The sequence below is a fragment of the Narcine bancroftii genome, chromosome 4, assembly GCF_036971445.1.
Source record: "Narcine bancroftii isolate sNarBan1 chromosome 4, sNarBan1.hap1, whole genome shotgun sequence".
In the NCBI taxonomy this organism is placed as follows: domain Eukaryota; kingdom Metazoa; phylum Chordata; class Chondrichthyes; order Torpediniformes; family Narcinidae; genus Narcine; species Narcine bancroftii.
Window position 1 is genome coordinate 189,075,270 of NC_091472.1, and position 21,324 is coordinate 189,096,593.

The 21,324-nt window shown below is 38.3% G+C and overlaps 1 protein-coding gene across 3 annotated transcripts in view; it reads right to left on the minus strand.

Moving 5' to 3' along the window:
* The window catches only part of tmem120b (transmembrane protein 120B), a 62,511-nt gene that overhangs the window by 11,638 nt on the left and 29,549 nt on the right, over positions 1-21,324 (minus strand). For all 3 annotated transcript variants that reach the window (XM_069933288.1, XM_069933287.1, XM_069933289.1), the window contains 5 exons: positions 13,172-13,261; positions 4,889-4,954; positions 3,748-3,809; positions 994-1,086; positions 527-591 (listed from right to left, as the gene is read on the minus strand). In XM_069933288.1, the coding sequence (XP_069789389.1) occupies positions 527-591; positions 994-1,086; positions 3,748-3,809; positions 4,889-4,954; positions 13,172-13,261 (376 nt within the window). The remainder of the gene's footprint in view (positions 1-526; positions 592-993; positions 1,087-3,747; positions 3,810-4,888; positions 4,955-13,171; positions 13,262-21,324) is intronic.

Sequence of the window (21,324 nt, forward strand, 5' to 3'; positions counted from 1 at the left end):
AGGCAACCTCAGGTAATCTATTTTCTTCCCCAGCGATCTTACATTTAGAGTAAGATTGTGGGGGGCTTGGGTTTGAAGGGGTTAACTCTCAATCTAATCCAGTGGTTCTCAACCTTTTTCTTTCCACTCACATACCAATTTAAGTAATCCCTATGCTATCAGTACTCTGTGATTAGGAAGGAGTGAGTCGGAAGGGAAAGTTGAGAATCACTGCTCTAGACCCAATTAAATATTTTGCTTGGGAAAAATCGTCATTGGCCCATTTCTTTTGGAGTTGTGAAACCGTGCAAATAACGAGTCAATTATGTATGATTAAAACAGTGGGCTTCAAACTTTTTCTTTCCACCCACATACCACCTTAAGCAATCCCTTACAGAGCACCTCTGGCATAGGGAATATTTAAAGTGGTATGTGAATGAAAAGAAAAAGGTTGAGAACCATTGATCTAACCATTGTTGGTTTCAATTAAAACATTTGAAAGCATTTTCAAAGTTATTAGAAAAAAAATCAATATTGTTTCACTTACATGGCCAAAGAAAAGAAATGGAAGGAGAAAAGTCAAACCCCTCCACATCCACGACTGAAATCCTTCTGCAATTAATAAAAATAATCAACATGCAGAAATTAATCCAAGATGGTTGATGGAAACTTATTAAGATCAGAGTTTGCTATAAATAAAATCATATCCAGTTTTCTACATTAAATGTACAAAGCCAACAAATTGAAAATTGAAAATATTTCATAAATGCTTTAAGTGTCAAAATCCTCAAATACAGCAAACATTATGGTCAGATTATCTTCACCACACTGACTGTATTCAAGGACAACTAATCATCAGCTGCACAGGCAACATGCAGATCTAGAGAATGAGCAATAATTAAAAAGTTAGCTGTGATTCTCATCCACTCAATATGAAAATGCACACTGTAACAACTGACACTGATAAATTAGATTAGATTATAGACATTTAAGGTCTTTAGCTACATCACATACCTACTGTAAGATCCATGTGATCCCTTTCTCCCAGTGCTCGCAATCTATAAAGGCAGCCACTTTGGTAATAATACTGCAAGAACTGCACACAACCTAAAAGAAATGTATTTATGATCAAGAAAAATCCTAAAGTGCACATTGTCAGGAGACAATATAATTAATGGCAATGGTTCTTGATCCTCCAAAATATTCCATATGGTTTTCAATACTGTTAGCAGTTTACCGTTTTCCAAATTCTTTGCCCACCAATAGACCATGTTACTCAACTTCATTTGTTCTACATTACATACTCTCCTTAGATAATATTGTTTGACTCTGTTCCAATGTGAAAACTGCTCCCTCCCTCCCCTCCAAATAAAAAAAGCCTTGAAATGAGTAGCAAGTTATCTCTCATTTCCAGCCAAGGCAAAAAGACTTTGCCTGCAGATATAGAATATGTGGGGAAGTTTTGACAATGAAAAAATGCCTAATTTTCAAGTGGGCTATCTGTCAAGATCTCAAGGAAGTCCACCATCCAGAGAATATACGTCATGCATATTTGCTGCAGAGGCGACCATAGCACGAGTACCAAATAAATAATACACAACTTATTACTTCATCTAAAAACAAAGGTTGGGCCCTGTTTGGAGGGAGGTAGTAAAATGGCAATTGCTGCATTTCATAGGATATGCATAGGATAGCACTGTGAGGAGAGGCGAGTGGGTGATGATGGAGATGGAAACCAGAGCATCCAGTAGGGAGTAGTCCTTTCTGAATACGGAAAGGGGATGGGAAAGGTAGAGATCTGGTTAAAGGGTAAATTGCATTTACAAGAGAGAACTCTATTCTTTGAGTTAAATAGGACAGTGGGGGCAAGTGCAATATACAAATGTGCTGGATAAAATCAGCAGATCACACAGCATCTATACAAAGTGAAGGGTAATCAAGATTTTGAGCTGAAGCCCTTCTTCCAGGTATGATCAAAAAAACAGACAGGCATCTGAATAAAAAGGTGGGGGTTGGGGAGGGGGAGAGGAGGGAGGAAGGGGCAGGGGGAGGGGCATGGGCCAACTGGTAAGAGGTCAAATCTGGATACAGGGATAGGGTAGAAGAGAAAAAAATGATAGGGGAAAGAGGGTAACTCTCTGAAAGGAGAGGAAGGGCAGGAGGTGTAGAGCTGAAGGATAGTAGACAGAGGAAAAGGGAAAGAGATAGACTTGGAGAAGGGGGGTTAACAAAAATTGGAGAAGTTGCTGTTCTAGCAGAAACTCAACAAGTCAGGTGGCATCTCTAGAAATTAAAGAGTGACCAATCTCAGTTCTGATAAAAAGGTTGATGATCTGAAACATCAATTTTGTCTCCACAGATGCCATTCAACATTGAGCATTTCCAGTTGTTTTCCAATCATTTAATTCTCCTTGTACAGGTACACAATCCTTTATCCAGACATCTAAAATCCAAAAGCTCCAAAAGCCGGCATTTTTTTTCCTGGTGCTGCTACAGCGGGAGGGAGAGAGAGGGAGAGAGAGAGAGGGGGAGAGGGGGAGAGAGAGAGTGAGAGAGAGAGAGAGAGAGAGAGAGAGAGACAGCAGTGTGACTAGGTTGGGCGGGGTGGGTGGGGAGAGACGGCAGCATGACTTGGGTGGGCGAGGGGAAAGAGAGACGGCAGTGCGACTCAGGTAGGCAGGAAGAAGAAAGACGGCAGTGCGACAGGGCGGGGGGGGAGAAATGGCATTGCGACTCAGATGGGTGGGGGGAGAGATGGCAGCGCGCCTTGGATAGGTGGGGGGGTGGTGGGATAGAGGCACCAGCACGACTGGAAGGGGGTGGATACGGCAGCATAATTCGGGTGGGCTTAAATCTGGTGTTACAGAGACTGCTGAGAGAGTGGGAGACGAACTGGATATATGCAAAAATGATCTAAAAATTTCTGGACTTGGAAGACAAACCACCAATGGGTGTGGCTGTGGAGTAGAAGAAGGCCCAAAAACATGAGTCATTGTCTGGAAGACAGTTTAGAATGTTGAGCATTTTAAAAGAGATGAACATTCCTAAGGCAGCCAGAAGGATCTGGACCAAACCATTGTTCCTCTCTTTGCAACCAACACAAGAAGACAACTTTGAATTTTGTGCTCTCCCTCTCTCTCTCTCTCTCTCTCTCAAAGATCTTTTGGCTTCAGTTTACCAAACAAACTGAATTTTGTTTATGATCTTTGCTTTGGTTGTGATCGAAGTTTTGTGAGTCTTGTGTCTAAGTTTTTCTGTGGGCTGGTTGGAAATATAACTTAGACTTTAATTACATATGTTATATTTAAGATGGGGAATTTATTAGTTTTACACTATTATAGAAATTTGCATAGTAACCAGTGGGCATTATTATAAAAGGGGGGGGGGGGGGGGGAATTTGAATTAAAGTTTGAAGGTGAATTTTTGTTAATAAAGTAATTGTTCACCTTTACCCCTGTGTGATATGCCTTCTTTGTGGTTGCTGGTTTGATCTTGTAACACTGGGGCAGCAGGCTTTTGTTCTGAAATCCAGAAAAATCCGAAATTCGGAACACACTGTCCCCCAAAGGTTCCGGATAAAGGATTGTGTACCTGTATATAGTTTCATCCACATTAAACTCTTCAATAAGGAGACACAAAATCTCTGCTTTGATGCAAAGTAATTATTTCTTAATGGATTTCTCACTACTCTAATTTTTTTCCCCATTATGAAAAGTGGCACAAATTCACAGAAACAAAATTTTAAAATAGATATAAAAATCTACTCACTCTGATAAATAGAAAATGCTAGAAATTGACTGCGAAACATTTGATACATCAACCCATTGGGCCTTAAAAACAAACAAATAGTAGAAGAGATTCAGAAAAATGTGTATTAAAGTTATCAAACAACACATTTAATCATACTAATATTCAAGTAATGTTTACAATTAGGAGATTAATACAGAAGTTTAAAAATACAGTACAAACAAAAAGCATCGCATCCTGTTTTTGCTTCATTTAACATTATATTGTTGCCTCAGCAAATCCACACGCTCTTTAGTATTTAATACTCATGGTATTGTGGCTTGTATAATGACTTTTAAGTACATCTTGAAAGTGAGGTTTGACAATGAATGACTAATATTTTTAGATTACAGAGGTAGAATTTAGATTACAGAGGTAATCTTGCCATTCAAACTGGAATAAGCACTCAGTAATGTAATCCTGCTTTGCTGCAGTGCATCTTATTATTTACACTTTTGATCCAACATTCATTAATATTTCAGTACAATAAAAATCTACAAGTTTTAGTTTGAAACTTTTAATCGACCAAGCCTCAACTTAAAAAAGTGCTACATTTCAAATTGCTTTAGGTGCTTCCTGCCATCATTATGAATAACTCATCTTTAATTTTAAGGTTAAAATATCAAAGGGCTGCACTAATTTGTAATGGTATCAATCAGACAAAGCTGTATTGCAATTTCAAGGACAAAAATCCTTTAGAATAGAATGTAGTTCTCAAGTTGCAGTTCTCAGGTTGTAATTCTACTGGACCTTTGCACATCTGTGGCACAACATCCAACTCTCAGTATTCTAAAACCATTTACACAAGTGCTAAAATTGCACATATGCAATTCCATATTCGCATCATAATCAAGCATACAAATTCATCTTGCTTTTTAAGTTAGGTGCACTGCTGCTAATCGTAATGCCAAAGTAGTTCACATAAGGTAGACCAGGGAGTAGAATTTTGAGCCATTCAGGTGCTATGGACAAATACCATGTTTATCCACTGAATAACTGAGAGGGAACCAAGTTAATTATTTTGAAGTTTACTGTGTCAATTGCTATTTACCCCCCCCCCCATAAAAATAGAATATTTTAAATATTTACTTCTAACTTTGCTGCACGAAAGTTTGAAACTTACCATGTTAACATTACCCCAGAGAGAAACGTAGACACATAATGATGAGATACCCACCAGCCCTTGATTCTATCAGACAAAAGAAAGAAATAAGAAGGTAAAACATTAATGCTTAAACTCAAATTAATAAAATCACTTGAATGCACTATACTAATACAAAACAGCAAAAAAAACTTTAAAACCTTTCTCCGGTACTGCATGAATGCAAGTTTTAATAATTTCCTTTTTCAATATTTTTATTAAGTTTTTACTAAAATACATACATACAGAAAAAAATTGATGCATAACACTGATACAGCTGTAACAAAGTAAGCAAACCGTTAACAGAATTTTTTTTAACCTTATACAACATTATTAATTCAAGGATATATTAAAAAAAGAGAGAAAAAAAATTTAAAATGATTATATAATCATTTTATAACCCTTCCAAAGTTTGCATGGCAATATAGAGAGTACACTACTAGTAAAAATAAGAAGAAATGCAAATCCACAAGAATCACGTTACATAATTATCATTCCCATTAAAGGTTATGAAAGTAATTCGAAAAGGAGTCCCAAGGATTAGAAAATTTTAAATTTAAAACACTTGTTGAACATCTATTTTTTTCCAAAGTTAGATATGACATCATATCGTAACCATTGATTATGAGTGGGCGGGACAGCATCTTGCCATCTGTAATAATTTACATAATTCTGTTACATAATTTACGTTACTTTCCAATTGCTTTTTGGCTGCGACTAATTAAAAAATGGACTTGGTGGCTAAAACTAACATTGAAAATCTTTTTAGTTTTCATTCCAATCTCAATTCTCCTCCAACATTACAAAATAGCTACAGAACATTCTAGTCACAAAAATGAAAGCAAGGCAAACTATCATCACACATGGGCAAACATTTACAATCTGGTATTGAAAATGGAATTCCTAACTTCCTTCCAGATACCACAGAATTCCAACTTACAGTTGCTCCTTTGTCTATTTCTCTGTAATTTAACAAGTAATTTGTACTTTGGATTCCAATGCAAATTTCGATCAAAGTAGAAAAATTAGTTCAGGACTGATACAAACTATGCCAGGGTGAGTTACTTTCTCTTGCTGTGAATTAGGAGTTTGTTTTTTTAAAAAAAATAATGCACTCATTAAGGAAAATTAGAGAGCTGCAAGAGGAAGTGACATTTTAGCAAATGGCAAAAGAAAACAACCATAAGGAAAAAAGGTAGATGGTTTACAAAGAGAACAAAACAGTACAAAAGCCAAATAATTAAGAATAGGACATAAAGGTAAAAGCAAAAGAACTTTTGGCTCATAAACCAACTCATTGCTGTCTGATTTAATACAACACAAGCAAAAATTTTGAATTCCTCTTCAAAAAACAATAGCGTAAAGAGAAAAAAATCCTGAAGAAATTATTTCACTCAATATGATCAATAGAATTTGTATGGTGGAAATAACATCTTCTGCACTTTCTATTGGTATTAAGCATTTTAAAAAGTACATTATACATATAACCTACAAATTCTCTCTGATGTGATCCAGTAAATTAAAGCTTCAGTACAGCACCCTCTACTGTAGTATCTGTAGTATTTATTGATCTTTCTACTGCAGCTATCTGGAGGCTTAAATGAATCTAGCTCAATTTATAGAGTTTTATTCTGTAAATTCGCATGAGAAACAAGTCAGAATTAGCCAAGTTCTTTATTTAAAAACATCTTCTGTTCCTGAAGGCATCATCTTTTTGCTGAGGGTAAAATTTCACAGGTGTTCCACAATTTTTCCTCATATTAAATTCAAGCATTATTTGTGAACATTTTGACAGGAAAAAAAATGTTTTTTTTTCAAATCTCAGGCAATTGGAATAATTCTTCAGCTAACATTTCTCCAATACACATGTATTTATAGCTTGCCTCACTTAATTGCAGGATGTGTTCCCAGGAATACTGTACTACTGGAAATGAGATGGGATAATTTTAGTATTGTATAGAGAAAAATGTATTTTTGACAGCACTAGTGTGTCAGGAACCTGGCATGGACACTCAGCCTTCCATCTACTGCACATTGCACTGCCAAGAATCTAACACAAATTTCCCATGGCATGATGCAAAGAGATTACCTGTTCATCTTAATACCATGTAGAAATCTCTGGAATGGGGAAGAGCTGCACTAGGAAAGATAGCGAGACAGCCGTTTCCATCACATCTAGCAAGTGGCAACAAGGAAGTCACTAGAATCGGGTGATCTATCAACACCAGGAATAGGTTTGACAATCTCCAAAAATGGCCCACATTCAGCATTAGTCAGGGAAGGTCACTAAAGCACATCTCAGTACTAGCGGTTAAATCACTTGCTCCACCTCACTCAACACCAACACTCACAGCCAATATTTCCATTGTTGGAGAAAATAAAAACACCAGGAGATGGCAAGGTCCAGGTACTGAGAATAATAGCGCACAGCCCAAGCAGAAGTCCTTTATTTATATGCAAGCACATGGGAGTTTGTACCTGTCAATGAATACTGGAGGACTTGGAGCACTATAGAAAAATCAGTGTCCTGAGGAGAAAACACAAAGCAGGGATCCTATTTCACTTCTTTAATTCATAGAGCTTGCTGATTGTTGACAGACTCTGCCTCTGTGTCTCAGATGAGCTGGTAACAAACCTAAGGTATTCTCAGCCCACGCTCCCTCTACATTTCACTTTATTAACTTGCTAAGTATTAAGATGGTAACACAAAAGTTGTATTATTTCATTTTAGCTGAGATAAATTAAAACAAATCACAACACTTTTTCCCTCTAAGTTCCATTTTACATACCCCAGTGGGTAAGAAGATGGTCTGGCTGATACCATCAATAATGGAAGATGCGCTCTTTAGGAAATCTAATGTACCAGCTCATTACATTTCACAATTTATGTTACGGCCATCATTACCAACACTGGCATAGTATTAAATTTAAAATGTTTTTTTTTTAAAAACATGTGAATCAAATCTTCAGGACTCTCATCTCAGCTTTCTAAAAGTTGCTCAAGCTTGATAAGCCCATAAAAACTGATACTATTGAGGAAAATGGAGTCATGTCCTCAGAGTTCAAGACAAATGATGGCAGGCATTTATTGATTTTTTTCACTAATGGCAAGATGTTAGGTGAGAGGAAAGTCTGCCAGCTAATGTGTTATTTTCCTCTCAGGCAAAAAGGTAGGTGTGAAATGTGCTCCAGCATGTCTGTCCACCTAAATCAATATTCTACTGCTGACAGTGGAGAGAACAGAGCATAGTGGACAGCAGAAGTTTGGGAATTTACAATGCTTCAGAAACTTGCAGGTGGCTAAGTGTGACAGTGCAACTGTTAGAAAATCAGAGACAAAAGTAAACAAAAAGCAATTTTGGAGTTTCTGCCAGATCAATACAAATTAGAGTTGGGGGAAATCAACATCAGGTGCAATTACTATGAAGCTGTGGTTGGAATAGTATATATGGAGATCACTCTTGCCCTTCCATAAAAAAGAACAGTATAACCATCTCCTGGGTGTTTGTAATGGAGGATTTAGACCAGCTTATGCAAGAAGGGATGCAGTTGCATCAGAAGACATAATCTCAATTCCACTATGAGGCCCAAGATGCATATTTAGTAGACACACCGAAATTCCACTATGGGGCCCAGGGATGCATATGAATCAGTAGACATTATCCAACTTCCACCATGAGGCCCAGAGATGCAGTTGTCTTTTGTTGGTCGCAGACTGTCAGGAGACCTTGAAGATAATTAAATCATTTGTTAAAAGAGATAAGATCTGAAGTAAACCAACTTTTGGGTAATATAAGCCATGGTCCCACTGCTGAAGTTGAGACTCTCCAAGACGTGGCAACATCTCTCAGCAAGAAGAAGAACTTCAAGATTCCAAACCGATGTCCCGGTCCGGGGATATGGAGAAGCTGCTACCAGCAACCAGACAACCTACTACAAGTGTGCGGTCGTTGCCTCGCTTCGGCAGTTGGGACCAGTCCAGGCATTGATATGTATAATTGGGAAGAGCTTGCATATTGTAGTGTGAATTCAGCTTTAGATTTAGTAATAAAGACTTGTATAAACTGAACTGCTCTCGGTGTGTGTGTCTATTTTCTTTCGGTAGCTCAAACACTGTGACCAATCTAAAACGAACAAAATGAGAGGTATAAGTTTACCCAAGACAATTGGCGCAGCGAGCAGGGTTGGTCTCAAGATCTTTCGCCGAAAGAAAGAGGTGAGCCCTGAACAGTTATTGATTCCGGGATGAACTTCCAAAGACAATGGGTTTGGCATGTTGGCCAATACCCTGTCTTTGTTGGGACCACCCCTCAGTTGGGATGAGAAGTTAGATCCATCAAGTGCGCCTCTGGGAGAGCAGGTTGCCACTCCTTCGAGAAAGTAAATTTCCTGTTAAAAAGGGGACGCTGACGGATTGTTTTTGGCTGCTGGCCACACAGCCTTACGCCACTCTGTTCAGCTTGAAGCAGAATCAGTTCAGCGAGAAGTAGAATCTCAGTGTAAGAGAGAGCAACTAGAGGAGGAGGTAGAAGCTCTGTGACAATGCTCTTCCATGATGAGTGAGATTGTTTGCACCAGTCAGGACCGAGCCAAAGAATGGGAGGATAAGCATGTCCAAACGATCTGCCATAATATTAAACTCCGGCAGCAGCTCTGTGCAGATAAAGAAAAGCATGGAGTAGAACCTGATCCACATCGTATTCGAGCCATGATCAGGAATGGCGACAATCCTGATTTAATTGATGAATGGGACGGGAATATCTGGAAAGATGACCATGGTAATAATGCAGATATTCCTCAGCATGTGCCTAACATACTGCCCGCCCCACCTGCTGTTCACCCCCGCCTCATAAGGCAACAGACTTCCCAGTCGAAAGGGGGGGATGATGTAAGGGAAGAGATTGAAGGGATAGATACCCCGATCTCCCAAGAGGACCCAGGGGAAAATACCCGAACCCCTGCTTATGCTCAATGGCCCACCCCCTCTACGGGATGGCCTAGGCCTCATCCTGTCCACTGGGCAAAGGACCCTGTGGGCCAAAGTGGGAGCAGAGGCCAAGAGCAGTCAATGATACGTGACTTCTCTATAAAAGAGCTGGCTGCCATTGGAGATCGATATAGGCAAAAGGCGGGAGAAACTCTGGCGGCCTGGCTCCTGCATGTTTGGGAGCAAGGAGGGGGTAATGTATATTTAACCCCTGAGGAATTGTTGGGATTAGGAACATTGACTACTGATATCCGGGTCACTGCTGAGCTGCGGAGTAGAGGAAGAGAGAGGGATTACTTACTTGCCACTCTAGGGGATGCCCTGCTACGAGTATACCCATCACCAGTAGATTGGGATTTACATTTACAGAACAATTATGGCACCCCAGAGGAGGGTATAGCAGTAATTCGTCAGCAGGCCCTGGCCTCTGCCTTGTATGCAGGGCGTTTGAGGCTGTGGGTACACGAGGAGAGCCCTGATGAAGAGATATTCACGGCCGGAATGCATACCAGATTAGTTCGTTCCGCCCAACCCACTGTACGGGGACTGGTTCTGTCCGTAACTAGTCCGCTAATTGGGCACCCTGTGTCTGAGGCGGTGCACGCCTTATCTGGGCTTAGAGAATTAGAATTGGGAGGTAAAATCCACTCACGTACAGCCCAGGTTACATTAGACAAGCAGGATGAAAAGAGAGGGTCTGCTGGTAATAACGGACCGACAAGAAAGGACCTTTTTCTAACCTTGTTAAGGTTAGGCGTACCTAAAAGTGATATTGATGGGAAACCTACTGCGGTCATTTATGCCCTTTATAAGAGGAAAGCAGGGGAACATCATCCCCAGCTGTTGAGTCCTCCTGGCCCAGCTGTGCCTTCTGCTCCCACTGCTGCTCTTATCGAGCCAGCTTCTCTTGCTCCAGTTACCCATGATGAGATACAACAAATGCTTAAAAAGACTCTTATGAATAATAGGGGCATGTGGGCCTGGAAGCCCCCGAACCCTACTAAAGCATGAGCGTGTGGGCAGGACCCCCGTGTCTACTCCATTGAGATACAGCGGATACACGGGGACTCACGGCCCTACATACCGTTAACAGTCCATTGGGGTGGGGGTAATGACCGCCAATATTTGGCCCTGGTTGATTCCAGTGCGGAGCACTCGGTGATTCCAGGTAACCCCGACCTCTGGACTGGACCAACATTTCGAATAGAGGGGATGGGAGGAGCGATCACCCTGGCGAAGGAAATAAAAGTCCGTGCCACGGTGGGTGATGGCCCTTCCCCTATATGGTTACATGCCCTGGTGGCTGCCACTGACGAGTGTATCCTGGGTATTAATATGTTGGCTGGTACGGCCCTTAATACTAGCCAAGGGGGATTTGCATTTGGAATTCAGACTATTACAAAAAGATTAGTGATAGGTCGGGCTAAGTGGGATCCTGTGATGGTATAATTGGGAAGGGCTTGCATATTGTAGTGTGAATTCAGCTTCAGATTTAGAAATAAAGCCTTGTATAAACTGAACTGCTCTCGGTGTGTGTCTATTTCCTTTCGGTAGCTCAAACACTGTGACCAATCTAAAACGAACAAAATGAGAGGTATAAGTTTACCCAAGACAGTGCTACATCCTGGAATGAAAAGTTGAGAAAGGTGAACAAGTGCACATCATTTTCTGAGTATCAGAGGAGGTGGTAATGGGGTGGGTAGAGTAGATTTTCCTGTAATAATTGTCAGTTGAGTATCTTTGCAATTATTATGCTGAATTACTGGCGATGTCGATGTCAGGGTGGATCAGCAGAAGTGTTGATTCAGAGCTTTCAATTGCAGGAATACAAAATAACATTATTGAACATTGCACAATTTGTTTCATCAGAAACACAAAGCAAACTTCCAGTGTTTCATATTAAACAGTTTGATAAATCCTAGCTGAGCAAATCCTGGCACTTGTGTGTTTAAACACTTTTAATCCATTTTTTTCAAGAGAGAGGGCCTGTTGTATCAATGCAATCATTGTCTAGGCTTACATCAAGAATTAGAGCAAATAGAAGAAAAAAAAATCAGTAAAGTATCTTAGTAGTGCGACATAATCAGTCCTGAAAATAATATTCGCATATATTGAGAGTCAGGTAGTTCAAGTATCCTATTCAAGCATAAATGTTAGACAAGCTTTTGAAGCAATTTGCAGATAAAGTATCAAGGCTGCCAGTATGTTTAAATATTGTATTAAATACAGGTTTTCTAATCATGTCAACAATTTTAAAACAAGAAAGTGTTGTTAATTTATTGCTTTCAGTCTACACAGCAGGATTATTAAAATACATATTACAGAAGAAATAGAATTCTGTGGTATGTAGAATTCTATTTTATATGTATTTAAAATATCAAAAACTCAAAATCTCTTCTTCACAGAGAGAGTGGTGGGTGCATGGGATGCGCTCCCAGCTGCAGCGGTGGAGGCAGGTACAGTAGGATCTTTTAAGAGACTATTAGATAGGTACAGTAAAATTCCCAGTATCCGGAATTTAAGCAACTGGAAAAGGGCTATCAATTAAATAAATATATATATTTTTAAAAAGGACGAAAGTTTTAAAATTGTAAATTTTTTCCGAAGCAACATTCAGCCAGCAGAGCACCCCGCCTGTAGCAGATATTTGAATAAAGTTGTGTTTGAATAAAATGGCAGCGCCCAGGATGAAGATCCAGCCAATGCTGCTTGTCGCTGGGTAACTTTCCCAATGTCTCCCTATCCCTGCCTAGTGAGAGTTTAAAAATCTTTATTAGTAGTATATTAGTAAAGCTTTATCTGTAAACTTGGAGGAGAGGGGGTTAAATATGACAGCAGCACAGTGAGCATTGCACTAACCGCTGTGCTGCTACAACATCAATGACAGAGGATCGAATTCCAATTTAAATTTTGTAAGTTACAGGAATTACCTGATTAAAGTGAACTTTACATTGTTAAGGACTATAATACTGATTTTTTTTCAAATTATTTTACATTTTGCACTATCTTTTGTTTTACAACTGTTTATTCTTAATGCAGGTGTATCAGTTCGGAATTATAAGAATGTGCCTCTGGCAACCGGAAGATTTGCATATCCAGCATCTGCAATCTCATAGGTGCCAAATTCTGGGGATTTTTACTGTACATGGAACTGAGAGAAATGGAGGGTTATGCTGTAGGGAAATTCTAGATAGATGTTAGAGTAGTTTATTAGGTTGGCACCACACTGTGGGCCAAAGGGTCTGTACTCGACTGTAGATTTCTATGTTCTTTCTTACCTTGATCCATTGCTGATAAGGACACTCTCTCTTATTGTTAAGGTGCAATAATACCAAACCAAGAGGAAGTTAAATATTTCATCGATTACCCTAGGGAAAAAAAATGTAATTGTTACCACAAGTTTATTGTAGTATAATTCCTACCAAAATAAAGCTTAGAATATTAGATTAAGAGTATACCTTCAAAATCACAACAGAAAAACATTCTGATTTTTAAAACCAACACAAATAAATATGGAAATCCACATAGTCTAGTTTTCCATCAAGCATGGTACCAGAGTGCATGGTACCTTACTACCAATCTTATCTTGAATTTCAATTCAATTGCAAATAGAGCTAGAATACATTTACTTTCTGGTAACAAAATATTGGAGCCTCAATATTCTACCTGTAGCCTCTTAGTGTTTATTATCAATTAGATATCACCTTAAAAAAAAAAGAAACGCATCAGAAAACATTTATTTACTAAAATATGCATATAATGATTGGTTTCAGAAACATGGAAGAATTTATTTTATTTGGTTTATTCCTGTAATGTCTAGCTGGAGAAAACAAATTCCCATTAGCCACTTCATATTTATTTCTCAGTTGTTCAAAAGACACGAGATCCCTCCATTTAACAACCATCAACATATCTTATTCCTTTATAATACCATGAATTCAATATTTTATTACCCAGATTCATAGGCAGAGATACATTTTTACATAATGGTGTTCTTAATAATATACTGTGGCGGCCCCTCACAGCCCCCTCAGGGTGCCTCACAAAATGAAGGACGAGCACGACGATCCAGCAGGCTGCATGAGGCACACAGCGCTGCCCTCCAATTGGCTGTTACTAAAGCAACTTAACTGGCCTATCAAGGAAAGCAGATCGCAAATGCACCAATCAGCGCTGAGGGGGCTTTGACCATGCCCCTCAGCTTGAGAATAAAAGCAGTGCTGCAAGCCCAATAAAGTTCAGTGTTAACTACACTCAAATGGGGTTCGTGTCGTTCTTTCTGGGAATAGCGTGTTCTTTCTGAGCTAACCTTCATTCAGCTATAACCTCTCCTGCGCTATAGGCGCCACAGAACCATAGCTTGTAGCAGCTAGCTACTGTACCTGCTTTTATTCCCAATACACTAAATTATTTCTTGCCATATTCTAATATGTATTTATATAGAGTTATCCATCTTTTTTGTTATTAACTTAACACTCACTTGCAAATAAAGTCCTTCGCTGGGTCTTCTTCTATTGAATTCAGTCCCATTCGGATCCAAGAAGGGGGACTGTCTTCTTCAAAAGAGAATGATAAAAAATCTTGCTTGTGCTGATAAATAGTATTTCTTAAAGTCCGGAAGTCTAAGTCCTCCCAATTTATCGTCCCATGTTAGTTTTTCCAATGAAATTCTCAGCACTTTGTTATTCTATAGGAATTGCCGTATGTAATTATTCAATAATTTAAAGAATTTTTTAAGTAGTGCAATAGGCAACGATTGAAAAATATACTGTAATCTTGGCATCACGTTCATTTTAATACAATTTACTCTTCCCACTAGAGTAATCGGCAGGTCTTTCTATTTCTGTAAATCTTTCTCTATTTTTTCTAAACAAAGAGTGTAATTAAATTTATACAAGTTCTGTAAATTATTATCTATCATTATTCCTAAATATTTGATTCCTTCTGTCTTCCATTTAAATCTACCATCTTTTATCATAATCAAAATTTTTCAATGGCATTATATCACTCTTGTCCATATTTATTATATAACCTGATATTCTTCCATATTTTTCTAATGTTGATTGTAATTTTATCAAGGATTCAGCTGGGTCAGGCATATATATAGCACATAATCAGCGAATAAGATAATTTTATGTTCTTCCTGTCTAACATTGATGCCTTTAATATCCGAATCTCTCCTTATAATCTCCGCCAGAGGTTCAATAGTTAGGACAAAAAGCACCAGAGACAGAGGACACCCCTGTCACCTGATCTACTCAAGGGAAAAACTGCTAATGTCTGATGATTAGTTATAATTTTGGCTTGTGGTTTATGATAAAGAATTCTTATCCAGTTTATAAATTTTCTGCCTATCCAAAATTTCCCATGTTTTAAATAAGAAATACCAATCTATTGATCAAATGTTTTTTTCTCCATCTAGAGAGATGGTTATAATTGGATTTAACTCCAATTTTGCCATATGTATTATATTAAATTGTGTACTTAGACTATTTGCTAAGAATATCTTCCTTTGACAAATCCCACCTGATCTGTATGTATTAATTTTGGTAGATATTATCTCAATATATTAGCTAATGCCTTTGCAAATATTTTATAATCAGCATTAAGGAGTGATATAGGTCTATAGGATGAAGCTTTTAATGGGTCTCTACTTTTTTCGGTAGCACTGCAATTAATAGCAGATGATAAAGATTTCAGGATTTGGGTCTCCATTTCCCAGTCCAATACATCCATCATTAGAAGTATCAATAAAGTTTTGAATTATTTGTAGAACTCAGGAGGAAACCCATCCTCCTCCAGAGATTTGTTAGCTTGTAAAGTACCCAAGGCTTTCTCGATTTCTTCTCTTGTGAAAGAGGCATCTAAATCAAGTTGTTCTCTATCTTCTAATTTTGGAAGTTCAACATTTGTTAAAAATTCATCAATCTTATTTTTATCTCCTAATAATTCTGATTTATATAGTTTCATAATATTGTCTAAAATATTATTTCTTTCTTTTTGATTAAATGTTATAATATCAGCCTCTGTTTTCATTGCATTTATCATTCTAGATGACACTTCTGCCTTTAACTGCCAAGATATAACTTTATGCATCTGTTCTCCTAATTCAAAATATTTTTGTTTCGTTTTTAATTTTTTTCTGTTCTACATGTCTGTAATGTTATATTTCAATTTTTTATTCTCCAATATCTATATTTTTCTTGTGACCCTGTTCTCTGATATTAATTCTAATTTAATTATATCTTTCTCTAGACCATCCAACTATGTAGCATATTCTCACTTAAGATTTTTTGGATAAGAAATAATTTGTCTTCTTAGATAAGCTTTAAGTGTATCCCATATTTAAAAAGCTATTATCAGTACATGAAAAGATTAGTTTCACAATATAGTTCTATCTGTCTCTTAATAAACTCACAAGAATGTCTAGATGGTATCTCAAGGCCACATTGTTGAAGTCCTTCCTTTTCAACAGTGTGGCCTTGAGATACCATCTATACACTCTTGTTTTTCTATTATTGCAATAGTTAAAGTTAATGGCAAATGCTCTAATAAAAATCTCGTCAAATATTCTATTTTCACCACTATTTTTTAAACTGGGCAGACATTAAAAACAAATCAATCCTTGTATGTGAATCATGTACTCTTGAGTAGAATGAATAGTCTCTTTCTATGGGGTTAAACTGCCTCCATATATCAATCAAATTTAAATCCTTCATAAATGATGGTGATGTTTTTGCAGCTTTTGCCCTTGTTTCTGTTCTGGCTGATTAATCCAGTATTGGATCTACACAGAAATTGAAGTATCCTCCAACCAGTATAGTATGTCTTCCCTCTGCTGTTTTTAAAAAGATATCTTTCATAAAGGTTTCATTACAAATCTTCCAGCTTTTTCAGTCAGTGTCTCTTCTATTGAATTGGTATATTTTTGTTAATTAGAATCACTACTCCTCTTGCTTTTGAACCCACTCTCTTTTTAATTTAGCATGTTCCACTTTGGTAAGCTGCATTTCTTATAGAAATACTATATCTGCCTATAATTTTTTTTAATTTGTGCCAAGACAACTCTTCTCCTTTTCACCATTCCGTTTATCCCATTAACATTAAAACTAATAAATTTTATCATTCTGCCCATATTGATTTTTTAAACAATTATTGTTTAACAATAAAACCTTTTTGATTGTTTAAATAAGTGATCTTTCCCATTTAAAAAAAAACATATACAATGTCCCTGTCCTAATGGTGACGTAAGCAGGAAACCCTGAAAGCTTGCAAAAAAAGCCTGAGGAATTTCTTAAGGAAGAAGAACCCCCCCCCCCCCCACCATCTTTTATAGATACTCCTCTCCGGGTGCCATTCTCCCCCTAGACCAGAGTTTCCTCCTTCCTACTACTTTTCCCAAGTTTTCTCTTTTTTCTGAGCTCTCCGTGAAAATTTCAATAAAATTTACTTTTCAACAATAAACACAAGGGTGGTTTTTTTAAAAAAAACTTTTACTTAGACCCATTATAAACATTCTTCACTGTTTTCCTCTTAGGCATCTGTAGCTTTTCCATAAACCTCGCAGGAAGTCTTCCACCTCATTCTTAGTCTTGAAAAATCGCTGATAACCTTCTGCTACTTCGACCCTCAGGTTGTATCATCGAATATTTCAGGTTTTTGGAACACAATTGTCTTTTTACATCATCAAACTTCTTCCTTTGCTTAATCAAAGTAAGACTAAAATCTTGAAAAAATGGCACCTTTTCATGGTCAATCTTGGGGGGGGGGGGGGGAGCCATTATTTTGCTTAGAGTATGATGAGCTGTTTCAATATGCAGATTTTCTCTGAATTTGTCTTCTCCCAGCATTCGCAGGATCCATGTTCCAAAGTAGTTCAATGAATCTCTTTCCTCAATTCCTTCTTTCAGTCCGATAATTCGGACATTATTTCGCCTGCTAAAATTCTCCATGTGGTCAATCTTGTCCAGCAGACCATGCCTGTCCGAGCCCCATTGCTTTCTCCAAAACCTTAGCTTATTTTATTTTTACCAAGTCAACTTCTGCTTGGGCCATTCTTGACATTAAGTCTTCAACAATTTCTTTAATTTCAGTCATCCTTTCAGTCATGTCTCTCATTACATTTTTGATGCCAACAAATCAGTTGCTCAGGTTTTCTATTTTCTCCAGGATCACACTTAGTTCTTGTCCTGACTCCTTAGCTCTGCCAGTAGATAGTGCCTATCTACATTTATTCTGTCTATCCCCCTCAAAATATTAAATATCTCTATCAAATCTCCCCTCATTCTTCTACACTCCAGGGAACAAAGCCCTAACCCATTTAACCTTTCTCTGCAACTCAGTTCCTGAAGTCTAGGCAACATCCTAGTAAATCATTGCACTCTTTCTATCTTATTATCTTTCTTGTAGTTAGGTGACCAAAACTACACCCAATACTCCAAATTTGGCCTCACCAATGTCTTGTACAACTTTACCATAACATCTGAACTCCTGTACTCAATTTTTTGATTTATGAAGGTCAATATACCAAAAGATCTCTTTGCAACCCTACCCACCTATGATGCCACTTTCAGGGAATTATGTATCTGTATTCACAGATCCCTCTGTTCTACCACACTCCTCAGTGCCCAACCATTTACGGTGTATGTCCTTTGTTTGTCCTTCCAAAATGTAACACTTCATACATGTCTGCATGAAATTCCATCTGCCATTTTTAGCCCATTATTCCAGCTGGTCCAGATCCCTCTGCAAGCTTTGAAAACTTTATTCACTATCCACAACGCTTCCAATCTTAGTGTCATCTGCAAACTTGCTGATCCAATTTACCACATTATCATCCAATTCATTGAAAGAGATGACTAACCTGCAATGGTCCCAGCACCGATCCCTGAGGCACACCATTAGTCACAGGCCTCCAGTCTGGTTTGAGAAGCAATTATCCACTACTATTCTCTGGCTTCTCCCATCCAGCCATTGTTGGATCCAGATCACTATTTCACCATGAATACCTAGCATCTGAACTTTCCTAACTAACCTCCTATGTTGGACCTTGTCAAAGGCCTTACTAAAGTCCATGTAGACAACATCCACAGCCTTTCCTGGTAACTTCATCCAAAAACTATAAGATTGGTTAAATACGACCTACCATGCACAAGGCCATTTTGACCATCCCTTATCAGTTACTGGCTATCCAAATACTTGTAAATCTGATCTCTTGGAACACCTTCTAATAAGTTACCTATTACTGAAATAGGGGTCACTAGCCTATAATTTCCAGGGTTACTTTTGGAGCAATTTTTAAACAACAGAACAACATGAGCTTCCCTCCAATGCTACGACACCACGCCCATGGCTAAGAGCATTTTAAGTATTTCTGCCAGAGCCCCTCCAATTTCTACATGATCTGGCTTCCCTGATGACCCACATTCTGCAAAAGGAGCGTTCCCCTGCCTTGCCTGCCATTCCCACTGTTTATGACTATAGGAAAAAAAACTAACCAAAACCTGCCCTTACTTGTGCCTCCCTGCTGAATCCTTTTTGTTCTTCGAATAGGGTGGCCCTTTCTTACTTCAATTCCTACTATCCTTCGCCCCTCACCTGTTGAGCCAAAGCTTTAGCACTCTGACTCAGCCCACTATAGGCCCTCACTTTTATAGTGATACTCAACTTCTTCCTCTGATCAGCTTCTTTCTGCTGCCTCGCCCCTTTTTAAATTCTAACTGCTGCAGCTCCTCAGGTCACCAGACCTCTCTTACTCCAATCAGCTTCTTCCTCCAATCCTGATCTTTCTGCTTCAATCAGCTTCCTCTTCCAATAGAAACAGAAGAATGAGGTAGATCTGCATCTGGGCTCAGAAATGGTGTTCTGAGCATAGAGGAGTGTGGACAAAACAGGGGTGAGAAGCCTTAGGTGCAGTGGAAGTTCCAATGAAATCCCAAAACTCAGCAATGAAAAGATTTAATCAAAAATCTAAAGCTCCCATCTTCCTTATCAAAAAGACAGATATTGTAATTGTGACCACCTCCAATAAAAGAGACAATCCTGAAAGTGATAGCCAGAGGGGCTGCCTGCTGTGCACTAGAGAGAAGGTCATCATCAGGGTCCTCCTTCAACATCTCCCAGTGGTTGAACAGCTGCTGCTAAATTCACAAAAGTGTGATTCAGTCCAACCAGAAGCATTGAGGATGTGATCTGCAGTGAATAACAACTCCAAAAAAAAATGTACGGAACTACTACACATAGCCCTTCGAAATCTAAGAATTCAACCCTATCTTGGACTTATTCCATGATAGCTTGGCAGGCCAAGTCATTTGCAAGCTTGACACCAGACTCCCAAATCAATCTAGTTCAAGCTTGGTCACAGAGAAAATTCATTGGATGGACAGAGGAAAAGGTTTAAGTATAAGCACAAAGCCTCCTTGAAGAAATAAAGCATCCCTACCAATTCCTGGGAGTCTCTGATCAAAGTGAAATAGTCACTTTAAAGGATGATATTGAAAACAAAGTCCATGCACAGGGAAGACACAGAGGCCCTGAGTAAGTGCCAGAAGACGTGGACCAACAAAACAAACTACCCACCTATGGGTGTCTATAGTTCCTACAATGACCTCATTAGTTATCGCTGTACCAATAAAATCAGAATGGAAGACATTCCTCCTTGATTCAAAAGGATGCTTAGGAAAACTGTGATGATATGGACACCATTGACAAGACAGTATCAATGACACATTACTAAATCCTCTTTAGAAACAGCAGAAGATTATCAGAGATAGTGAACCTTTAAGAGAGAATTAGAAAAATTATATTAAGGTTCAGAGACTTCAGTTATAGGGTAGACTAGAATGTTTATATTTTACTTTGGAGCAATTTATGGGAGGGTCGAATAAGGGTGTCCATCAACTTTAATAGGCCAAATAAGTAAAGTTTTTTCTCATGGCAGAAAGAAAACAAGGCATACAAAGAAAATAAGATTATGTAGCAGGCCATTTCAACATGGATATGAATGCAACGGTAACTTTAAAACAAAGAACTGGGCAATCATTTGAAGTGGAAAATTTTCCAAGGACAAAAAGGGAAAGTGTAAGGGATTCCAACTAAAGGCATGGGCATCTTAAAAAAACAAGTTTGTGATTTATCTTTCTAAAATCTTATGAAATCATATTTTAATTTCTTATGCCACAATATTCCTCTCTTCCGAAGACAAGGTTGTGATATCTTGTGACTACATCATCACAAGGATCTGGCTTGTAGAAGCTTTGGAGAAAAAAAATGATAATTAGCACAGGTGCAAATCATGCATTCCTTGGTGTCTAGTTTTGCATTTTTTCCTCCCTCACCCCTTGGGGATGTGGCATTAAAAAAACTTATTTATTGCTTTGGCTTGGCTTCGCGGACGAAGATTTATGGAGGGGTAATGTCCACGTCAGCTGCA